Raw genomic sequence first — 24,831 nt, forward strand, 5'->3', positions numbered from 1 at the left:
ACCAGCAACTGAACAGCCAGCAGTATATATACACAGCCACTCTCCAGCCCCTCCCTAAGTGGTGGACCAATGAGAGGGCTCAGAATTGTCAGCTGACCAGCTTGGTCAGCTGACCTACTTCTGGCTGTTATATAAGCTCTGCCTCTGTGCGCGCGCGCGTGTCACTCTGAATCTTGGTGGACTATCAGTCCCAGCCACACCAGTACTGTTTTGCAATGTATCCAGTGAACCGAGCGTGGGAGCCGCTGTACCGCTCCCTACACCTGCGGCGGCTTCCCCATGCTCAACTCCTTTGCCAGAGACACTGCCATGCGGCAAGTTCGCCGCCTCCAATGCGGATTCCGCTGCTCCCGATGCGGATTCCGCCGTTCCCAATGCGGATTCCGCCGCTCTGCCTATGCGGCATGCGGCGGTTTTTCCGCGTTGTGACGCCATGCTGGACGCGGAAACAGCCGCCTCACCTTGAGAGACGGCGGCTTTTCCGCGTTTCTTCACAACATGAGAAAGTTTGTGAAAGAAAAGTTATTTCTGACTCAACCTGTCCTTAGCCTACCTTTCAGCGCATAGTCTTAACTCTCCTCATCCAGCCTCATACACACGCCGGGCGGCTCTCAGTTGAGCTCTGGTTTTTTGCTTGACCATTTTAGTGTTCTCCATGCTTGATTGCCTGATGAAGCGGGATGTTGGCCCGTGAAACGCGTTGCACCTTTGGGATTTGCTTTAATAAATGTTATTGTTATATTTATAACGGCTCATTTGGCCTGGTCATTTATATACTTTAAGGGAAGTAAGTCCACCCACTTCCTTCCTTTTAGACGGGTTTTAGTCGTCTTTATCCTTGATTGGTGCCTCTGTTATCCTCTTGTTCATTACATATTTAGTCCACCCTTTGTGGAGGGGTGTATCCCCATCTTTCTACAGACCTGAGTGGGGTGTCAGTTTATAATTCTCCCCACCTGCCTAATCAGTGGTTGTCTTTGAGGTTACCCACATTTGTGAGTATATCTCATGCATACTATTTTCATCTTTATCAAAAATACCACGTTAGATTGGGCTCTCGGTTTCCATATTTTGGGCAAAGAGATCCTTCAACAAGGGGGCCCCCAGATGCCTGCACTCAACTCCCTCCCCCCCCCCCCCCCCCCGGTGAAATAGGTACACCCATTTCCACAAAGGGTTAAAGAGAATCTGTACTGTGAAAATCTTACATAAATAAACGTACCAGCCTTTTTGTTGTCTTCTCCTAGCCCCCTCTGTGACATTTTCACCGCTCCCCGCTGCTTTCCTGGTGATAAAATCACTGTTTTATTCATTGTTTTTGTAAACAATGAAGATGGCCGCCAAACAGGAAATACATCATCAGAGCAGGCGCCTTTTTGCAGAGGCTCCTCTCAAACGTGACTTGACTGCTGGAATGTTTCTCCCACTTGTTGCCTTAGCTGCTTGTCTGGGCTTTGAACTGATCTTTCTGCACTCACAGCTGTTCACAAGGTTACAGACAGGCTGGCTGTGAGCAGAGACGCTGGCTGTGACTTATAAACACAGCACACACACAGAGCCAGAGGGGGCGTGGAGGGGGTGTGCATAACTTCTCCCTATTGCAGCAGAAGCAGTGCATTCCTCCCTGAGTCGACAATGCTTGACAAAGCAAGGAAGATTAGCTATATTACAGAGACAGTGCAACTAGAAAAGGCTGCACTAAGCTAGAGCACATTAGAACAGGTATAGGAACTTATAGGATAGAAGAACTAAGGTTGAAAATGTTGTTACAGAGTCTCTTTAAGTTGAAATAAAAAGGGCAACAATGAGTAAAGTATTTTATTATTCTTAATTATCAATAAAGACCTTTAACACTAACCAATGGGATCTCTCCATTTTAAAGAAAAACTGTAATTAGGTTAAAAATAAAAAGTTAGATACTTACCTCAGTCCAGGGACAATACTACTTTCATCAGTCAGGGGAAGCGTCTGGACAGTGCATAGTCTTCCCCGCTCTTCCTACACCCCTCCTGTGCTGGGATCTTCTAAACAATCTTCAACTTTAATGTCGTAGAATTCTCGTGGCTGCTCCCCCCCCCCCCCATATACGATCATGGCTGCACTGCGCCGGCACAATATACAGCATCTGCGCCGCAGAAGGGAGGGGCTTGTGCACGGCTTCTCTCTCCATGCACAAGCAGCCCCACGTTACTTTACAGACACAAACCCACTGGCCCTGCGCAGTGCAGGGAGGGGAGCACCGCCGGCAGGATAAAGCAATTCCATGCCGGCAGCGGAGGAGTCTCAGAGGATAACCAATGGGAAGCCCCTGCGCAGTGCAGGGAGGGGAGCACCGCCGGGAGGATAAAGCAATTCCATGCCGGCAGCGGAGGAGTCTCAGAGGATAACCAATGGGAAGCCCCTGCGCAGTGCAGGGAGGGGAGCGCAGCTGGGAAGATAAAGCAGGTCCAAGCTGGCAGCTGAGGGGTCAGAGAGGATAACCAATAGGAAGCCCCTGCGGCAAATCCAAAGATGCTTTTCCCCGTTCCCACTATTCTCCTGGAGGCATGGGGGGGGGGGGGGGGGCTTTTACCAAAATATATGCCTGCTATAAGTGTCCCTCCTTGGCATGTCAGGAAGCTGCAGTCCCCTCAGGGTCACTCTGGTCTGCTGAGCTCTGTGAGCGGATGTGGGGTTCAGTCATTGGAAGTGTTAGGGTGTCGGTGATGTGGCCCTCCCCTCTCCCATGCACAGAGCACTGATTGTCTTTATGTTTGTGTGCAGAATGATCGCGATCATCGTTCTTCTCTTGTTTGTCATCGCTCTGATCATCGGCCTCAGCGTAGCAGGTAAGTCATTCCAACAAGTTTATCCTCTGTATTATTACCTGGGCGTGGCATGGGGCATTGGTGCTTGCCCCGCCTCCCTCATTATGTTCCTGTTTATGCCCCACCCCCTTTGTCTACCATGCTTATGGAAATAGAACATCTCCCGCCTCCTCTAACAGCAGATTATCGTTATTTACTGCCTCTTTACCCCGCCCCTTGTCATCATCTTATGTCTCCTGAAATCACAGAAGAATGCCACCATTGCAATGGCAATCCTTCTTCCCCTCCCCAAACATCAGTGCCATTCTCACAGCCCCTCCCCCGCTTACTGCAGGACCCGCCTTTGCGGGGACTTTCCTAATTTTTAGTAAAAGTTTTTTCAAAAACTGAATGGGATATTATTTATCCTGTTATAGTATGTGACTAGTGTCACATAATGGTCTCCCTCTGCATGGAACTAATAAACTGGCTAAAAGATAAATCTAAATTCTGCTGAATGCCAAATTCACATTTACATGATCTCTGCGGACTTCAAATAACATCTATCTGGGAGTGCTCTCTCTCTCTCCCCCAGCTAATAGCTGCTGTTTTCTGCAAGCTCAAGCTTGTATGGTGTCTGTATTATACACGGTGTAAATTTCACGGCAAATAGCGACATCTTGTGGATAAATATGAGTAAGCAGCCAGTCACTGAAATTTCCACTGATGATTACAGATAAGCTTTAAATTCAATTTCCAGTGATATTCCTGTTCTGCAGGAGCCCCCGGCATTAACCTGGGCTGAACCAGAACTTGCACAGGGGGAATTAGATTCTGAAAGCCGTGAATTACCTAAAAATTGATTAACTATTCAGTGAACTGATTAGCCCTGTGCAAGTCCTGGTAAAACCCACAGGAAAGATTCACACTGCAAAAAGGCCTGTGTTACTTCACATATGCATTTGTGCAGTTTTTTTATGCAGGTTTGTCTTTATTTGTGCATTTATCTGCGTTTTTGAATTATCAATTTTTTTCATCTGCAGTCAGAGGATACAGGAACAGGAAACACATCATCAGGCATCATTTACATAAAAATCCATGCAAAAACGCATACAACAATGCAGTACATACATTTTTCTATTGAAATACATTGGCACTCAATGTATTTTAATAGAAAAATGTATGTACTGCGCAATGTGCAATGCTAAAAAGTAATGCAGGATATTAGTTTTTTAACTCAGAATAATCACAATGCAGAAATCGATTGTACAGTGGATCGTTTGGGAGATTGTAATGTTAATGAGCACCTTATGAAATATACACAGCAGACAAGTCTCTGGTCTCTCGGCTTCTCTGCAGGTAACAGCACAGTGAATGATGTCACGACATCCAATGCGGTTGGGCAGATTGGTACGAACGCCATCCTAGGCTGCACCTTTACGCCTGACCCTAAACAGGCCAGCAATGTCCTGTGGGAGAAGGATGGCATGACTGGCAACGTCTACAAGTATGAGAATGGGAAGGCCTCCTTGAAGGACCAGAACAGCCAGTTTACAAGTCGCACCGCCCTCTTCCTGGACCAGCTGACGTCAGGAAACGCCTCTCTGAAGATCAGCAATGTGCAGCTGGCGGACGCCGGAGTCTACAAGTGTACCATCACCAATTCCAAGGGAACTGGGAGCAACAAGCTGACTCTCAATGTGGGAGGTGAGAACGCACAGGACTGGGCCAAGGCAGAGGCGAGAGAGGCTCCAGCCTCAGGGCGCAGTGTAGGATGGGGCGCACAACTCACTCAGCTATCATTCCCCTATTGTGTTTGGAGCAGAGATAAATAAGAAAAGGGGATACATGGCAGTGACTGCAAGCCAGATAACTAGAGATTAAGGTGTTGGGGGCCTGGGGCGCCTCTTAGTCTAATAGCAATCAGTGTATGATGGCTGGGGTGGGAGGTGTGGGGGGGCGCACTTTGGCGTCTCAGCCTTGGGTGCTGGGTGACCTCTTCCCGGATCTGAGAACGCGGGGCGTATGGGGAGGTGTGGGGGCTGTTTGTTAGTACATTGGGGTTACGGGGTGAAGAAGCTGGGAAATCTGGGGTTAAGGATACAGGAGGTAAGAATACTGGGATTTAGGGGTAAAAACACTGAAGGTGGGGGTACGGGAAGAGAGAACACTGAAGGTGGGGGTACAGGAGGTGAGAACACTGAAGGTGGGGGTACAGGAGGTGAGAACACTGAAGGTGGGGGTACAGGAGGTGAGAACACTGAAGGTGGGGGTATGGGAGGTGAGAACACTGAAGGTGGGGGTACGGGAGGTGAGAAAACTGAGGGTGGGGGTACGGGAGGTGAGAACACTGAGGATGGGGGTACGGGAGGTGAGAACACTGGAGGGTGAGAGAAATGAGAACAATGGGGTGGGAGCGATCAGAGCATATGGGGCTGGAGGAAGCCCCAGGTATGTTTAAAACTTTTTCTTTTCTAAAGCTCTGGTTTACTTTAAAGGGGCAGTTTAGTGAAAATTCTGCTTTTCCATGAAAATAACTGATATGGGGTTAATGGAAAAGCATAATTTTCACTAAACTGCCCCTTTAAATTCAACTTTCGAGTGAATGCCATTTATTTTGAAACAAGTTTGTGATTTTTCAAAAAATGTTTGCGCTAAAATAAACATTTTGTTTTGTGCTAAAATTTTCAGTTTTCATAAATTTTTTCGCCATTTTGTGAAAATACATTGAATTTTCAGGAAAAAGTTTCTCGAAATCGAAAATGCCATTTTCCATGCAAAGATTTATGAGCAACACCGCTTTCTGATCAGATAATGATCCGTTTGTTGCTCGTATTGACTGATGTATGGCCAGCCTTTTGCTGCAGGTTTATTGTCGTGTGAGATGTTGATTATCAGTAAATATATCTTTTCTTCCTGTCTCCTCCAGCTTTCTCCCCCCTCACACTGACCAACACCAGCGGCAGCACCCTGCAGTGCAGCTCCAGCAGCTGGTACCCGTCGCCCACCGTCTCCTGGCTGAACAGCAATGGCACCAATATCAATGCTAGCACTCAGATTGTGTCAGGTCTGGGCGTCACGGTGGACGTGTTATCGACCTTCAGCGGAGCAGTGCTGGAGGAGCAGTACACCTGCATCATACAGAACAACCTCGCCAAGGCGCAGGGCAGCGCCAAATTCACAAGTGAGTATCCACAGATCCTCAATTCCCCACTAGAGTTGTCGCAAACCTGTGGATTTTGGTTCGTGAACCACAATAGACTTCAATGGGCAGGCAAACTTTCAAAACTACAAACACTAATTCTGGCCACAAAAGTAATGGAAAAGATGTTTCAAGGGGTCTAACACCTGGAGGGGGGCATGGTGGAGTGGGATACATGCCCAAAGTCCCAGGGAAAAATCTGGATTTGATGCACAACAAGGTTATACTCCCTAAAAGGCAGAAATCCCTTTGCATCCTAAATTGGAGGCCTAAAGTGCTTGAAAACATCTTGCATGTGTATACATCAATCAGGGAGTGTAATTAGTGTACTGCTTCACACTGACACACCAAACTCACTGTGTAACGCACCGCAAACAGCTGTTTGTGTAGTGACGGCCATGCTGGACTGGTGCGCACCATGGTGAGAGGGCAGGCCATGGCGGTTTTCAAGCCTCTATGGTCGGGCTGAGGTAGCTCAATGACAGAACAACAGTGACTTTCCAGCTGATCGAATTTGGTCTGTCCACAATGAAGCAACAACCTTATTATCTTCTTGGGTCAGGTGTGCCAAACGACACACTCATATAGCCGGCTGTCGTTGCTTCATTGTGATATGCACAGGGCCGGCCCTGGACTTTTTGCCGCCTGAGGCAAATTTAAAAAAAAATTATTGCTGCCGCCGATCCCCCCCCCCCCCCCCCGTGGGGGGCGCCGCCGCCGCCGAGCTGGAGGGGTAGCAAGCAGGGCGGGGGTATTGGGCCTTAAATACATCAGAACTAGCGCAACTCGTAAGAGGTAGTGGGCGGGGAGGACTCACCACTTCCTCGCTCGATCCAGCGTGCGCTCCACTGACGTCCCTTCCTGCAACGCCGTCCATTTACAATACAGTGGGCGGCGTGCAGGAAGTGACGTCAGTGGAGCGCACGCTGGATCGAGCGAGGAAGAGGTGAGTCCTCCCCGCCCACTGCCTCTTACGAGTTGCGCTAGTTCTGATGCATTTAAGGCTGGAGGGGAGCGGAGGACGGGGACCCAGGCGAGGGAGGGGGGGGTCCGACCCCCCTCTCCGCCGCTAGGCCCAATACCCCCGTCCTGCCCGCTACCCCTCCAGCTGGGCGGCCGGCTCCCCGCACCCTCCGACGGGCGGATGCCGCCCCTAGAAATTTGCCGCCTGAGGCAAAAGTTTCACCCCGCCTCATGAGTGGGCCGGCCCTGGATATGCAAGCCCCTTCATTGCAGCAAGGTAACGATCACGAAGGGGAATTGACACATGTACATGCCTTTTGTTTTGTTTGTTGCAGCCGCAGTGCAGCCAGAAAAATGAGGCAGGCATGCACCAGAAAAATTATTATAGCGGCTGCTGCTAGCTTAAAAATTCAGGAATCTGCCTGGAGTCCTGGACCCTGTTGGTAGTGGCGGAGAAGGCAGTCAAGCGGCCTGCAGGCAGAGATGCTGTGTGGGGACCGACTTAGTCTTCTTTGCAGACCAGGCATCCGTGGTCAGATGGACCCTTGACCCAACGCTGTGTGCCAGAGATGACACCACTTGCCTTTCAACATCACGGTACAGTTTGGGTATCGCCTTTTTTGAGAAATAATTGTGGCCTGGTATTTTCCACTGCAGTGTGTCGCTTTGCTTTTGTGTGCTGCTTTTCCTCAGGTGGTCATTCCATTGCAGTTTGTGCTTTGTAATCATGTGCCTTCGTAAGGTAGTTGTCCCTACGCGCGTCTTGGTCTTTTCATGGCTCAATTTTCGGTGGCAGAGACTACAGATGGCATTGCTCTCATCTGAGGCAGACACACAAAAAAAATTTCCACAACGCTGAGCCCTGGGATCAGGGGAGGACTGGGACCTTTTGGCCTGGGAGGACAACACAAACTAGAGGCCCATTTCACGGCATCCCCAGCCCAAAGCCATATCTTTCTTGTGTGCAAATCTTCAAATTGTGATAACAGCCCCAGACACACACACACACACACACACACACACACACACACACACACACACACACACACACACACACACACACACACACACACACACACACACACACACACACACACACACACACACACACACACACACACACTACCTGATGCCTAACCCCATTTCTCCGCACAATCTACCTGTCTGATGCCTAACCTTAAAGGGACACTTAAGTCAAAAAAAAAAAAGAGTTTTACTCACCTAGGGCTTCCAATAGCCCCCTGCAGCTGTCCGGTGCCATCGCCGCCTCCCTCCGATCCTCCTGGCCCCGCCGGCAGCCACTTCCTGTTTCGGTGACAGGAGCTGACAGGCTGGGGACGCGAGTGATTCTTCGCGTTACTGGCCACAATAGTGCCATCTATGCTGCTATAGCATATATCATATACCATATAGCAGCATAGAGGGTGCTAATGTGTCTGGGAACGCGAAGAATCACTCGCGTCCCCAGCCTGTCAGCTCCTGTCACCGAAACAGGAAGTGGCTGCCGGCGGGGCCAGGAGGATCGGATGGAGACGGCGATGGCACCGGACAGCTGCAGGGGGCTATTGGAAGCCCTAGGTGAGTAAAACTCATTTTTTTTGTTTGACTTAAGTTTCCCTTTAAAGGAGTTATCAGGCTTTTTTTTTTTTTATGAAAATAAGTGCTACTTACCCAGGGCTTGTCCATGCCCCAAGCTCCCAGCATGTCCCTCGCCGCAGCTCTGCAGTCAGCTGTTCGCTGCCGCTCCCAGCCCCCGGCGATGACGTCAGGCCGACTGCGCCTGTGCGAGTGGCGCTGTCAATCACCGCCACATGGACCAGAGCGTACTGGGCAGATGCAGAACTACTGCGCCTGCGCAGTACACTCCGGTCCACGTGGCGGTGATTGACAGTGCTGCTCGCACAGGCGCAGTACAGGCCGACATCCAGGTCGGACTGGTGCCATCGTCGGGGACTGGGAGGCAACGGCAGCGAATGGCTGACTGCAGAGCTGCGGCGAGGGACATGCTGAGAGCATGGGGCTGGAGGAAGCCCCGGGTAAGTAGCACTTATTTCATTAAAAATGCCTGATAACTCCTTTAAACAACCCCCTCCCCACACACACACACACACACACACACACACAAACCTACCTACCTGGTGATGCCTAACCCCACTCCTGCCCACCCACCATACAAACTACTTGTCTGACACCTACCCCCCTCCAACTACCTGTTTGACAGTGCCTAACTGCCTGCCTCCCCCCTCCCCTGACGCCAATCACACCACAAGAAGAAAAAACGTTCCCCCTCAGGCCAGGGTCAGAATGGGGATGATTATCACACAAAAAAAAACTCAGAGGGCACTGGCCTGGGCAGAGAATTTAATTTAACAGCAGTAGCAGGCAGGCAGCAGAGTGTGAGTAACTCAGTGACAAGAAGGGAGAAGAAGTACAGAAACAAAATTTATAAAAAACACCTTCTCCTCTGGCAACCTGGACTGGACCCGACCTCCTCTATCCTCCTGTCTCCTCAGTCCTACACCTCCTCCTCCTCCACAGCAGCAAGCAGCTATAGGTGGCATCTCCGACTCCCAGCCCCCAGAGTGTCCGACTCCTCCAGCCAGGACAACCAGCCAGCCACTCGTAGCCGCAGCTCCAGGCCCCCAGCCCCCCCGGCACAGAAAGCTGAAGAGTGAGACAGCTCACTCCGACGACACCTCAGGCACAGCAGAACAGGGGAGGACTGTGTCCGACTCCTCCAGCCAGCCACTCGTAGCCGCAGCTCCAGGCCCCCAGCCCCCCCAGCACAGAAAGCTGAAGAGTGAGACAGCTCACTCCGACGACACCTCAGGCACAGCAGCACAGGGGAGGACTGTGTCCGACTCCTCCAGCCAGGCCAGCCAGCCACTCGTAGCCACAGCTCCAGGCCCCCAGCCCCCCCAGCACAGAAAGCTGAAGAGTGAGACAGCTCACTCCGATGACACCGCAGGCACAGCAGCACGTTGCGGGCGGCAATGGCTCCAGGCGGGGGGCGGAGTCAAGCAGGGTCAACCCACCAGGCCGGAGAGGACCTAAGCTATTTGTTTCCTTGTGCCGCTCACATCCACCGCAGGCGCAGCCACGCACAAGGGCACACCACGGCCGGCCGCCTCAGCCCCTTCTCTGATTGGATACTTCAACTTGCCGGGAAATATCGCGCGAGGTTGCGATCCCCACTGCAAACCTGTCACCTGTGGTATGTCTGCGGCCGCTGCATATAGCAGTGGCTGGCCCTAATTACTTAAGATTCGGGCGGCCCGGGGGGGCAATTGCCCCCCGTCCCCCTGTGCCAGTCCTCCCCTGCCTGGGATAATGGCACTTTGGTGATGGCTGCAACGGAGTGTTAAGTGGGGTGCCAGAATCAGAGCAGGAGGAGGTAGATATGTCACGCTTCAGTGCGGAAGCTGAGCAAGATGAGGTGTTTTGTGTTAAATAGTCAACTACGTCCTGACAATATTGGGGGTTGATAATAATAATCCGAACATTTATATAGCGCTTTTCTCCTGTTGGACTCAAAGCGCTCAAGAGCTGCAGCCACTGGGACGCGCTCAGGAGGCCACCCTGCAGTGTTAGGGAGTCTTGCCTTGAACTCCTTACTGAATAGGTACTGACCCTAGCCAGGATTCGAACCCTGGTCTCCCATGTCAAAGGCAGTGCCCTTAACCAGTACTCTATTCAGGCACGTGCCTTCTTCTAAACACTGCACTTTGGTTGAGGGCCGCACAAAATCATGACAGCACGACCACGAACAGACCTGCCGGGTGGCCTGCCTCTGGATCTGCCTCTGCCTGTTGTTTTGTCCATATTGGGGGGGATGAAGTGAAAGGTATGCACTGACTTGACTAATACAATGTGCAGTCACACAGATGCAGTGAAAGGTATACACTGACTGCTGGTATAATACAATGTGCAGTCACACAGGTGCAGTGAAAGGTATGCAGTGACTGGTATATAAAACAGCGTGCGTTCACACAGATGCAGTGAAATGTATGCAGTGACTGCTATATAAAACAGCATGCGGTCACATAGATGCAGTGAAATGTATGCAGTGACTGCTATATAAAACAGCATGTGGTTACACAGGTGCAGTGAAATGTATGCAGTGACTGCTATATAAAACAGCGTGCGGTCACACAGGTGCAATGAAAGGTATGCAGTGACTGGTATTATAATACAATGCGCAACATTCACACTAGGTATACACTAGTATAGCAATTAGCAAGGGCCAGCTGCGACAGACAGGGCTGTATATGCAGTGTCAGTGGGCCACACACACACAAAAAAACACATCACAAGCTGGGATGCTCACATACGTATTCGGGTGAAACTCGGATAGTTCTATCCGGATTTCTCCCAGTAAACCTGTGCGGGCTAGGGGGGGGGGGATTGGTTGGGTAGGGGGGCGTCAAGCTTACCTGTCTGACGTCTCCTTCGGTCTGCGTTCCACGCGGTGGTCACGTGAGTACAAACACTTCCTCCTTCCGGGTTGAAGGAGGAAGTGTTTGTAGTCCAGTGATGTGCATGGACCGCATCATGGGAGGCGCCGAGGGACGGACCGAAGAAGACGTCAGACAGGTAAGCTTGTCCCCCCGCCCACCCTGCACAGGTTTACTGGGAGATATCCAGATAGAACTATCCGGGTTTCACCCGAATTCGGATTTGAGCATCCCTAATCACAAGAACATTATCTCTCAAAAGAGCTGCTTTGGTGGTGCTTTTCATCAATACATATCAGCAAGGAGCAAGCTAACAGACCCCCTAACTATCGCTTTCCCTATCTCTCCAATGTCTCTCCCTTCTCTCACTAATATTAGCAGCAGACAGAGTGAGAACATGGCCGACGCTGCTGCCTTATACAGTGAGGGGAGGGGGCTCCAGGAGGGAGTGCAGCCTGATTGGCTGCCATGTGTCTGCTGACTGTGATGTAGAGGGTCAAAGTTTAGCTCAATGATATAGTATAGGGGGCGGGTCGAACCCGCATAAAGTTTTCGATTCGATGAGAACGCGAACCTACGTTGTTCGCTTGCGAACCGTTCGGGACAACACTATTCCCCACATATCCCGCCTCCGCAGGTTGAGGGTCATGTGACTGAGGGTATGGGACGCACTTACCGGACCAACAGCCACCTCGTCTCATGTGGATGGAGAATTCTTTATGAAATGGGGTAATTTGTATGCTGGTGGTTTGCTGATAAGATTCTATTTTCCTGCAGTTCTTGGTCTGAAGACTGACGGACGCCTGGATGTGACTGGCTCGGCTGCCATCTTGTCTCCACCTGTCTTCCTGCTGTGGCTCCTCCTCCTCATTGGCTACACAGCTGCCATCTGATGGAGCTTCTTATCTCATGGTGAGTATATATGTCTGCCTGATACCATTACCCATACTGCATAGAGGCCAGTGACCAGGGTGGCATTTACCCATGAGGCACAGGGGCGAGTGACCAGGCAGGGAATAACCCATGAGCCACAGGGACCGGTGACCAGGGTGGGAATTACCTATAAGCCACAGGGGCCAGTTATCAGGGTGGGAATTACCCATAAGGCACAGGGGCCAGTGATCAGGGTGAGAAATACCCATAAGCCACAGGGGCTAGTGACCATGGTGGAAATTACCTATGAGGCACAGGGGCCACTGACCATGGTGGCATTTACCCATGAGGCACAGGGTCCAGGGACCACCTCTGTCAAAACCAGATTGGCCCAGACAGGTCTTCAGTTGTCCATTTATGGCAATGCCACTCAGCGATGAATGGGAATGCTTACATTGCCACAACTTCAAGAATACCCGAACTGAAATGTGACATGATGAGATAGACATGTGTATGTACAGTGCCTAGCACACAAATAACTATGCTGTGTTCCTTTTTTTCTTTCTCTGCCTGAAAGAGTTAAATATAAGGTATGCAAGTGGCTGACTCAGTCCTGACTCAGACAGGAAGTGACTACAGTGTGACCCTCACTGATAAGAAATTCACCTTTTTTTTACCTCTTTCTTGCTCTCAGAAGCCATTTCTGCTAGAAAAGTGTTTTAAAGTTGGAATTTCTTATCAGTGAGGGTCACACTGTAGTCACTTCCTGTCTGAGTCAGGACTGAGTCAGCCACTTGCATACCTTATATTTAACTCTTTCAGGCAGAGAAAGAAAAAAAGGAACACAGCATAGTTATTTGTGTGCTAGGCACTGTACATACACATGTCTATCTCATTATGTCACATTTCAGTTCGAGTATCCTTTCAGCCAATGTTTATCTGGTGAAAGAGTGCCAGTTGTGCCATATCTGCCGATGTTACCCTGCGGAGTCTGTGGTCCCATCTTCAGATGGTAAGGTGACCCCAAGTGTTTGTGGCATCTAGACTAAAGTAATACCAAGTCTAGTCTTTAGTGAGGCTGACATGTATCTCTGGGAACTGCACTTGGGTCTGCGGAGTTCCCAGGGGATGGATCATGGAGATGTACACTTCCTTCCCAGAGAAACCTGCAGCACAGATATGCTAAATGTAATTCTCTGCCGAAGTGGTGGCAGTATACCAAATATCTTGTGAGGAGATTGTATCAGTTAGCCCAGTGTTTCTGAAACCTGTGCTCGTGACTCCCCAACGGTGCATGTTCTGCAGGCAACCTCCCGTATGCTCAGGTGGGGTAATTAGTGACTCCAGCTAGGTGGATTCCATGTAGCTGAGACACTAATTACCCCACCTGTGCATAGGGGAGGCTGCCTGCAGAACATGCACCGCTGGGCAACCACGAGGACAGGTTTCAGAAACACTGAGTTAGCCATACAATGGAAATTGGGTTGTGTCCTAATCCACACTCCATCCAATCCAATCTGTGAGGGCTTGTTCACACCTTGGGCGTTTTGTGCTTTTTTTGAGCGCCAACGATTTTTAAAAAATGCCCTGAAATCGCTTGTGCAATGATTCCTAATGGGATAGTTCATATTAGCGCATTGCGTCCGCTTTCCATTCAGCAAAGCTCTGTCTGTACCATTTTCGGGGGGCCATTTTGCTACAATGGAAGGTACAGGAAATGTGCAAAACGCTCACAAATCTCTTTATCCAGCCATTACGTTCGTGCTGTTAAGAATAAATGCATTATAGTTATTCTTTTCTGGGTCAAAGAGTTCACTTCCTGACTTGCGTCAGGAAGTGAAAAAACAAATCACTCTGCAATCGTAGCGTGCAGTGGAGCGACGGGAGGGGGAAAATCGCGCAAAAAAACAAAAATTGCTGGTGACAGCGATTTCGATTTTAGATGTATACGACGAGCACTGGCAATCCAGCGCAGGAGATTTGGGCGCAGCCGGCGCCACCATACACCGTGATAGGAATTACAGCTATAGCAGCGCACAGTGAGTAACTTCGGCGCTGTCAGAAGACGGAGCTGAAGTTACTTTTAAAACACTGTAATTCGGCCGACAGCAATAGCTGGAAGCCGAATGACATCATTCCTCACCATCCACGTGGACCTGGAGGGGGAATAGTAATTAACGCCCTCGGGAACTTGTGCAGCAGCAGGGTGAGCCATACCGGCTGTATCCTGCGCCCAAGTCTCCTGGCAGTGAATCCTCTCGTACGCTGTAAACAAAGCCTTACTGTGTGCACAGTGAGGAAGGCATTAGGGGGACTCCCAGTGGCTGGGGCCGGAATTGCAGCTTTTCCAGAGGAAACACGGCTGCATGAAGTTGTCACATTGGCAATGTGACAGCTATCATGCCCAGGGCCCCATTTCATTTCAATCTTTTTCTGCCCCCACCAGTTGGGTTGTGTGAAATAATCCTGGACAAGGGCGTAACTATGGGGTGCCGCACCTGTGATCTTAGGGGGGCCCAGAGCTGTGGGGGGCCCCAAGCCCCCAACTACTAACCTTCCGTTCCACCCATACAGGGGACAACTGTACACTTCAGTTCAGGTGTTTTGTGGCCACACTTGTTATGGGTGTGAGGATCCTGATGGCCACACTAGTTTTATGACACTTGTGAGATGGGCCCCCAGGGTGTGAGGGTCACCAAGGGGTACGGTGACCATACGTCCCGCTTTACCCGGGACGCGTCCCGCCTTCGGGGGGCGCTGTCCCAGGCTGCATGAGGTCCCGGGAAACGTCCCGCTTATAGCAGCGGGACGTCCCGGCCTCGGGACTCTGGCCACCGTACAATGAACTAGCCGCAGCGTCTACTAGACGCTGCGCTAGTTCATTCCCCGCAGCCCCGCTCCAGCCTGCATTGTCTTCCTCCGGCAGGCACAGGCAGAGCAGGGCTACGGGAAGATGGCGTCCGGAGGCGGAGCCCTGTACTGGAGACTATTTGTCTCCAGTACAGGGCTCCGCCTCCGGACGCCATCTTGCCGTAGCCCTGCTCTGCCTGTGAGAGGCTGAGCGGGAGATTGAAGGAGGATCGTCCAGGCCAGGGGGAGCTGCACCTGAGGCACCAGAGGCCGGCTGCGTGAGGGGACGTCTTCTGCCAGGTGAGTAAATGCTTTTTCTTGCAGGTGAAGTGTTTGCCCGCAGTGCGTTTATCTTGTACTGACATGTTTGCCCGCAGTGCGTTTATCTTGTACTGACATGTTTGCCCGCAGTGCGTTTATCTTGTACTGACATGTTTGCCCGCAGTGCGTTTATCTTGTACTGACATGTTTGCCCGCAGTGCGTTTATCTTGTACTGACATGTTTGCCCGCAGTGCGTTTATCTTGTACTGACATGTTTGCCCGCAGTGCGTTTATCTTGTACTGACATGTTTGCCCGCAGTGCGTTTATCTTGTACTGACATGTTTTCCCGCAGTGCGTTTATCTTGTACTGACATGTTTGCCCGCAGTGCGTTCATTTTGTACTGACATGTTTGCCCCCATTGCGTTTATTTTGTACTGACATGTTTGCCCCCATTGCGTTTATTTTATGCTGAAATGTTGCCCGCAATGCGTTTATTTTGTGCTGAAATGTTGCCCGCAATGCGTTTATTTTGTGCTGAAATGTTGCCCATTGCGTTTATTTTGTGGTGTCTGGGGTAACTGTTGCTGCATTTATTATTTAATGGTCATAGTTGGCTGTGTTTGCTGCTTTGGGGTTATGGCATACTATTAAATAGCATCACACAGTTTCTGCACACCTATGATGTGAATCCACGTTTGACCACATCACGGCGTAAACACTGCTTTCTTATGCCTCGCTGTTGCATCATTACGTTAGCTCCGCCCATAGAATGTCATGACCACGCCCATTTTTCACGCTCGCTGCAGACACCAAATTTCCCCCCGTCCCAGGTTGAGCCTACAAAAATCTGGTCACTGTACCAAGGGGAGACAAGGGAAGGGGTGGAAACATTGAGGGGGGGGGCATGAAAATTGTTTCACTGGGGGGCCTCATGAATTTTAGTTATGCCACTGATCCTGTAGGTGTCCTCTTGCAACGTTGTGTCCCGGGTACAGGATTACCGGTATTTAGGACCAGCATGCTTGGCAGCTACTGTAGCTACTACCTGGATCATGTGTTTAAATTAAAGTTTTAATGCAAATAATTACATTGAAATTAGTTTAAATAAATTACAATTTCCAATACAGCTGAGCATAAAGAATTTCATTCTCTCATATAAGATAGTTTAGGACCCCTTTATATGTACAGTATATTAACCACAGTTCATTTTCCATTTCAGGAATGATAAGTAACTCTGGTGCCATGAGGACCCCACTGCCAGGACACGAGGTGGACACTTCTTACTTTACTTCTGGACTCTCTGATGTACCTACTACCTCCTCTCCTGGCCTCCACATTATTTATAATGACTGACCTCATTCTGCTGATCCGTAGCTCTGCTAAGAGGGGATAACTTTCCAACCAATCTCTGGAGATCTCTGGAGATGCCTAATCTGTGGTGGACCTCCTTTCCTGGCCTCAGCGTTGTCTATAATGACTGACCTCATTCTGCTGATCCTTAGCTCTGCTAAGAGGGAAAACCTTTCTAACCAATCTCTGGAGACACCTCATCTGTGATGGACCTCCTTACCTGGCCTCAGCATTGTCTATAAAGACTGACCTCATTCTGCTGATCTGTAGCTCTGTTAATAGGGGAGAGATCTTTCCAATCTTTGGAGATCTCTGGAGACGCCTCATCTGTGGTGGACCTCCTCTCCTGGCCTCAGCGTTGTCTATAATGATTGACCTTATTCTGCTGATCCTTAGCTCTGCTAAGAGGGGAAACTTTTCTAACCAATCTCTGGAGACACCTCATCTGTGGTGGACCTCCTCTCCTGGCCTCAGCGTTGTCTATAAAGACTGACCTCATTCTGCTGATCTGTAGCTCTGCTAAGAGGAGAGATCTTTCCAACCAATCTCTGGAGACGCCTCATCTGTGGTGGACCTCCTCTCCTGGCCTCAGCGTTGTCTATAATGACTGACCTCATTCTGCTGATCCTTAGCTCTGCTAAGAGGGGAAACCTTTCTAACCAATCTCTGGAGATGCCTCATCTCTGGTGGACCTCCTTACCTGGCCTCAGCATTGTCTATAAAGACTGACCTCATTCTGCTGATCCATAGATCTGCTAAGAGGGGGGACTTTTCTAACCAGTCTCTGGAGAGGCTTCTCTTTATCCTCTATCAGACTCCACCAGAGCTATCATCATCACATATTATGTCTCAACAAAACCTTTCCCCCCTAACACGAGTCATGTCTTCCTGCCACATCTGTATGGAGGGAGCCGGGTGAAGTTTGTGTAATTTACTCATTGCAGGTAGACTGGAAGGTCCTGAGATGGAAAAATCCAAGTGTAAAAGAAAATGTTAACAGTGAAAGAATTGTTCCAAATGATATATCATGTATGGTTTAAGCCAGGGGTTTCAAACTCAATAACATAAGGGGCCAAAGTCTTAAACATAGTCTAAGTCGCAGGCCAAAATTTTTATTAAGATTGAACATTATTGAACAGGTTCAGTTAAGTGGTGTAGCCATAGCGACCATGGGGGCCCGCTCCTCCCCCTACTGCAGAGTAGCACAGTGGAGCAGTTTAACTTTTACCTGCTAGAGTGCTGCTTCGATGACTCCTCTGATCTTCCTGATGGCCACACGCTCTATGAGGCCTAACCCTGGCTCCTGAGGCATGTCTCATGATCATGGAGGGTGGCTATGAGGGCCCGCTCCTCCCCCTACTGCAGAGTAGCACAGTGGAGCAGTTTAACTTTTACCTGCTAGAGTGCTGCTTCGAAGGACGCCTCAGATCTTCCTGATGGCCACACTCTCTATGAGGCATAACCCTGGCTCCTGAGGCATGTCTCATGATCATGGTGGGTGGCTATGGGGGCCCGCTCCTCCCCCTACTGCAGAGTAGCACAGTGGAGCAGTTTAACTTTTGCCTGCTAGAATGCTGCTTCGAGGACTCCTCAGATCTTCCTGATGGCCACACGCTCTATGAGGCATACCCCTGGCTCCCGAGGCATGTCTCATGATCATGGTGGGTGGCTATGGGGGCCCGCTCCTCCCCCTACTGCAGAGTAGCACAGTGGAGCAGTTTAACTTTTACCTGCTAGAATGCTGCTTTGAGGACTCCTCAGATTTTCCTGATGGCCACACGCTCTGCTGGCTCAGAAATCAGAATGGATGTCAGGTGATTGAAGGAAGGAGGTATGAAAGCACAGAGCGAGTGACTGCCAGGAAGGACAGGAGACACAACGCATCACTAGCACTGGTAAATATTACACTGCTCCCCTGCGCTTCCCTGCAATGCGGGGAAATGGTGTCAGGGGGAGGGGGAAAGGTGTGTGTGCTTTATGACCAACTGGGAAGTTTGGCGGTTTGGATCTCGGGAGGGGGCCCTATGCTAATTTTGTTGGGGGAGGGGTGTCCTGTGAGTTATTGTTGCACTCCGGCTCAAAATGACAATGTTTAAATTAGAAAGAATGTCACCAGTGTCCTCTGGATGGAAGGGCCGTGTGCTGATGTTCTTCTGCTTCTTACAATGATGGACATTTGAAGATCTCGAGGGCCACATTCCCCCCGCGGGCCTTGTGTTGGACACCTGTGCATACTTCCCAACATTTTGAAATCAGAAAGAGGGACACTTAGGTGACACCCCTGCCACACCTCCAGTCACAAGTATCATAAAGATTTCATCAGAATAATATGATGTTTTATAATTGAAACCACACTGGTCCTTTTTTATCCTTGTTCGTTTTCCTTTATATTAACATTTGAAAATAAGAAATGTATCAATTTAAAGGATATAAATAACATTTATATTAAAGACATTTTTTTCAGTACAAAAATATGTATATATACATAGATCTGTACAAAAAAAGAGGGACAAATGAGGAGGAAAGAGGGACAGAGGTACAGGGATTCCAAAGAGGGACTGTCCCTCCGAAAGAGGGACAGTTGGGCGCTATGCACCTGTGTTTTCAGCAGATGGAGTAACAGAGAGTGATGGCAGTGCCACTATTACACCTGATGTAGTAACTGCCACCAAGACACATGGAAAACGCTGTACACCGCTACATGGATCATTCAAACAACCTTCTTGATGAGCCGGGAATTCTGGGAAATAATCAGACTATTCCAGTGTCCAGAGTTTGAAGGATGGAAGGTTCTGAGTCCACATCACCCATCCATGGAGGCATCGATAGAGAGGTGTTATCCACGCCAGTTTATTTGTTGGTTGAGTTTGGGGAGATGTACCTTGTCTGTCCACATTCCAGATTGTTGTTACATAGCCTGCTTACACAATGTGAGAGCTACTAAAATAAAAGGCAAAATAGAGTCTTATAACAAAACAGTAGCAAAAATGTTTCTGTACTGTGTTAGCCAAACAAATTGTGTAGGTAGAGAAAACAATGTAACTTTAATGTAACTTTATCAGTCAGCCATTAAAAGGTATTACTTTTACAAGACTTTGTTTTTTGTTATAACAAGACAAATTCATTGTATGCTTACAATACGGTCACTGATCATACAGAATAATTTGCTTTTACAAGTCTCCAGCATCTGCAAGAGGAGGGCCATTTCTGAACTATTCAGTCCCTCAGATGCGGCAACCTGTGACTCCACCCCCTTCCACAAATACACCCGCCCCCTCTATGGAGGAGAGGATGAGTGGAGAAGCATCAGTTATAGGTTACACTATAAAGAACACTGGAAACCACAGCCTTCTACTGTTGATAGGCTCGGTGCTTCCTAAGAACCCATGGAAGCCAGAGCTGTGCATCCGGATCCTTAGCTTGGAGGCAATTGGTTGGAATAGCTATAAGGGCCCAATCACACTAGAAGCATTTTTTTGAGCGCTTTTTTGATCTGTAGTGGAAAAGATACTCACCTAAGCAGAGCCTAATTTGTGGCAAAAAACCCAGATGTACTGAATAGATCATTTCAGTGTCATAAGTGGCGATAAGTTATTGGCGAATAAATGGGAGGAGCGTGATGTGTGAAATATGCTCTAGTTTCATAAAGGGATCTTAGCAGCTTCTGGCTTCAAATTACTGAAAGGGCTGCCATGTTTGCAGTGGTGTAGCTAAGGAGCTCAGGGCCCCAATGCAAGTTTTACATTGGGGCCCCCCAAACACTCATACATAACAATTGATACGGCGCACCAAAACCTAACAAGGACAACTACAGTGTCAGAGGTGCAAGAAGGGGATGGGGAACAGTCTGTTAATGATTACCACTATGCAAAGTATCTATAGAAGTGATTATTATCAGCACAGGACCAATAAAGGTTAATACTGTAGTTGAGGGCCCCTTTGGCCCAAGGGCCCCGATGCAGTTGCAACCTCTGCACCCCCTATTGCTACGCCTCTGCATGTTTAAGAATTTACCCCCCCTGCTACCTTTTCACTGCCATTATCCAAGGTTTGGTGTGAAATTCTTTAAGTGTGACTAATGTTTTGTGTTTGAAGTACAGTGGGGAAGACTCCTCTACCTCCCTAATGCCTTATGCTGGCTCCACACCATACAATTTTTGGGCAGATTTACCTGCCAGATCGATTATTTCCAGCATGTCCGATCTGAAGATCGATCAATTTTTGGAGCGATTTTCTGACCGATTTCCATTCGTTTTTATGCAAATCGATCAGAAAAACGCTAAAATTCCTCATATCGGACATGCTGGAAATACTCAATCCGGTAGGCAAATCTGCCAAAAAATTTGTATGGTATGGAGCCAGCATAATGGGTTTGTTTGTGGGTACTTAAAGTGGATCCGAGATAAACTTTTACTCATTGCATAATTGTGTTCCTTTCATATAGTTTATAGGGCATTCCTCAAGCCAAATACTTTTTTTGTTTTGTTTTATTACTCTAATTCCCTATAAACTAAACAAGCCTTTTGGCCTTGGCAAAGTAGCAAGGGCTTATGGGAGCTCAGTCTGGGCAGGAGGAGGTGTTACCAGCCAGAGATTTCAGAGGCAGAGGCGAGTGAAGTTTTCACAGGCTGAGGGCTGGAGATGCAGAGCAGCTTGCCTGTGTGTAATGTGACAAACAGAACATGGCTGCATTGTATCATTGTATCACAAGAATAAATAATCACACTGTTGAAGCTGTTTGCAGCCAGATTTGCTGTGTAAACTATCTAAACTTTAGATAAGATATATAGATAAGTTACTTGTTATAGTTAGTTTTTCATCTCGGATCCGCTTTAAGTCTAATTAGGTAACTTCTTATCTACCTTCCATCTTCTGTTGCTTTGTCTGTGCGGACGGAGGAAATAGAAGAATTCTGCCTCTAATTAAAAAGATGAGGTAAAATGAAATTAATAATAACCCACATTTTTAGCATGCATTTTTAATTTGCTATAGAGCTGACCGGGGAGTTAAAAATGATGCTCGGTTCCCTTTAAGGGGACATAACCTGTGGTGGGGAAGTGGTTAAATGGCTGGAGAAACAAATGAACTGTGGAGAACACTGGACTAGTAAGGCTACATTCGCAGCTATGCATTGCGGTGCGGCATAACGGCCGATTTGTAACGCGGCTTGCTGAACTGCGATGCACCACCCATGCAACATTCACAGTGCAGTGGAATGCGTTGCAGTATAACAGCGTGTGTCATCGTAATGCAGTGATTTACCACAAAATGTGCGTGTTATCAGTTACAGTGAAGCATACTTTTTGTTGACTGTAGCTTCACTGTATATGACTCAATGCACAGATAACGTGCAACTGTCCTGAACCATTGCAATCCTGATGTGACAGGCAACAGAGTGCCCTCTGTGAATGTAGCCTTACGAAAATTCAGTTAAAGCGCAATGAAACCCAGCATTTCTCCTTTGCTCTAACAATTTATTTACAGCATATTATATACAACCAGCGTTTTTTTTTTACTAGAACAGCATTCAAAGGGTTACACACAGGACTTGAAAGTTCAGCGCAGAGAAATCTGGATGCATCTGAAGTGTAGATGTTATCTTGTGTTTACTTAATTGTATCAAGTGAGGAATGTGACACATTCTCTGACTGTGCAGAAGCTCCTGGACACAGACAGACACTGAAAGCATTTCTGCCTTCAATACATAATGAACAAAACCAGTTATGAATAAAATGCAAAGTCAGCTTTCAAAGCAAAAAACTGTACTTTTGGGAACTTGTAATTTCTAAATGAATAATAATACTTATGCAGAAATGCAAATATGATAACCATATGCCACAGACTGAGAGAAGGGATCCACAGAGACAATCGCTGCACACTACGTCATAGCATGCCACAGCCTGAGAGGAGGGATCCACAGAGACAATCACTGCACACTATGTTACAGCATGCCACAGACTGAGAGGAGGAATCCACAGTGACAATCACTGCACACTATGTCACAGCATGCCACAGACTGAGAGGAGGAGTCCACAGTGACAATCGCTGCACACTACATCACAGCATGCCACAGACTGAGAGGAGGGCTCCACAGAGACAATCGCTGCACACTACTTCACAGCATGCCACAGACTGAGAGGAGGGATCCACAGTGACAATCGCTGCTCACTACATCACAGCATGCCACAGACTGAGAGGAGGGATCCACAGTGACAATCGCTGCACACTACATCACAGCATGCCACAGCCTGAGAGGGGGGATCCACAGAGACAATCGCTGCACACTACTTCACAGCATGCCACAGACTGAGAGGAGGAATCCACAGTGACAATCACTGAACACTACATCACAGCATGCCACAGACTGAGAGGAGGAACCCACAGTGACAATCACTGCACACTACATCACAGCATGCCACAGACTGAGAGGAGGAACCCACAGTGACAATCACTGCACACTACATCACAGCATGCCACAGACTGAGAGGAGGAATCCACAGAGACAATCACTGAACACTACATCACAGCATGCCACAGACTGAGAGGAGGAACCCACAATGACAATAGCTGCACACTACATCACAGCATGCCACAGACTGAGAGGAGGAATCCACAGTGACAATCGCTGCACACTACATCACAGCATGCCACAGACTGAGAGGAGGAACCCACAGTGACAATCGCTGCACACTACATCACAGCATGCCACAGACTGAGAGGAGGAACCCACAATGACAATCGCTGCACACTACATCATAGCATGCCACAGACTGAGAGGAGGAACCCACAATGACAATCGCTGCACACTACATCACAGCATGCCACAGACAGAGGAGGAATCCACAATGACAATCGCTGCACACTAGATCATAGCATGCCACAGACTGAGAGGAGGAATCCACAGTGACAATCACTGCACACTACGTCACAGCATGTCACAGACAGAGGAGGAATCCACAGTGACAATCACTGCACACTATGTCACAGCATGCCACAGACTGAGAGGAGGAACCCACAGTGACAATAGCTGCACACTACATCACAGCATGCCACAGACTGAGAGGAGGAATCCACAATGACAATCGCTTCATACTACATCACAGCATGCCACAGACTGAGAGGAGGAATCCACAGTGACAATCACTGCACACTATGTCACAGCATGCCACAGACTGAGAGGAGGAATCCACAGTGACAATCACTGCACACTATGTCACAGCATGCCACAGACTGGGAGGAGGAATCCACACAGATAATCGCTGCACACTACATCACAGCATGCCACAGCCTGAGAGGAGGAATCCACAGTGACAATCGCTGCACACTACATCCCAGCATGCCACAGACAGAGGAGGAATCCACAGTGACAATCGCTGCACACTACATCATAGCATGCCACAGACTGAGAGGAGGAATCCACAGAGACAATCGCTGCACACTATGTCACAGCATGCCACAGACTGAGAGGAGGAATCCACAGTGACAATCGCTGCACACTACATCACAGCATGCCACAGACTGAGAGGAGGAATTCACAGTGACAATCGCTGCACACTACATCATAGCATGCCACAGACTGAGAGGAGGAATCCACAGAGACAATCGCTACACACTATGTCACAGCATGCCACAGACTGAGAGGAGGGATCCACAGTGACAATCGCTGCACACTATGTCACAGCATGCCACAGACTGAGAGGAGGAACCCACAGTGACAATCACTACACACTATGTCACAGCATGCCACAGACTGAGAGGAGGGATCCACAGTGACAATCGCTGCACACTATGTCACAGCATGCCACAGAGTGAGAGGAGGGATCCACAGAGACAATCGCTGCACACTACATCACAGCATGCTACAGACTGAGAGGAGGAATCCATAGAGACAATCACTGCACACTATGTCACAGCATGCCACAGACTGAGAGGAGGAATCCACAGTGACAATCACTGCACACTACATCACAGCATGCCACAGACTGAGAGGAGGAATCCACAGTGACAATCACTGCACACTATGTCACAGCATGCCACAGACTGAGAGGAGGAATCCACAGTGACAATCACTGCACACTATGTCACAGCA

The 24,831-nt window shown here is 48.9% G+C and overlaps 1 protein-coding gene across 3 annotated transcripts in view; it reads left to right on the top strand.

Moving 5' to 3' along the window:
• Nucleotides 1–19,833, top strand: part of LOC137547422 (V-set domain-containing T-cell activation inhibitor 1-like) — a 91,651-nt gene extending 71,818 nt beyond the window's left edge. For all 3 annotated transcript variants that reach the window (XM_068271001.1, XM_068271000.1, XM_068270999.1), the window contains 5 exons: nucleotides 2,764–2,828; nucleotides 4,146–4,493; nucleotides 5,716–5,970; nucleotides 12,183–12,317; nucleotides 16,612–19,833. In XM_068271001.1, coding sequence (XP_068127102.1) covers nucleotides 2,765–2,828; nucleotides 4,146–4,493; nucleotides 5,716–5,970; nucleotides 12,183–12,298 — 783 coding nt within the window. In that variant the 5' untranslated portion in view covers nucleotide 2,764 and the 3' untranslated portion in view covers nucleotides 12,299–12,317; nucleotides 16,612–19,833. The remainder of the gene's footprint in view (nucleotides 1–2,763; nucleotides 2,829–4,145; nucleotides 4,494–5,715; nucleotides 5,971–12,182; nucleotides 12,318–16,611) is intronic.
• Nucleotides 19,834–24,831: the final 4,998 nt, after the last annotated feature.

This window comes from Hyperolius riggenbachi, chromosome 2 (assembly GCF_040937935.1).
Source record: "Hyperolius riggenbachi isolate aHypRig1 chromosome 2, aHypRig1.pri, whole genome shotgun sequence".
Lineage (NCBI taxonomy): Eukaryota > Metazoa > Chordata > Amphibia > Anura > Hyperoliidae > Hyperolius > Hyperolius riggenbachi.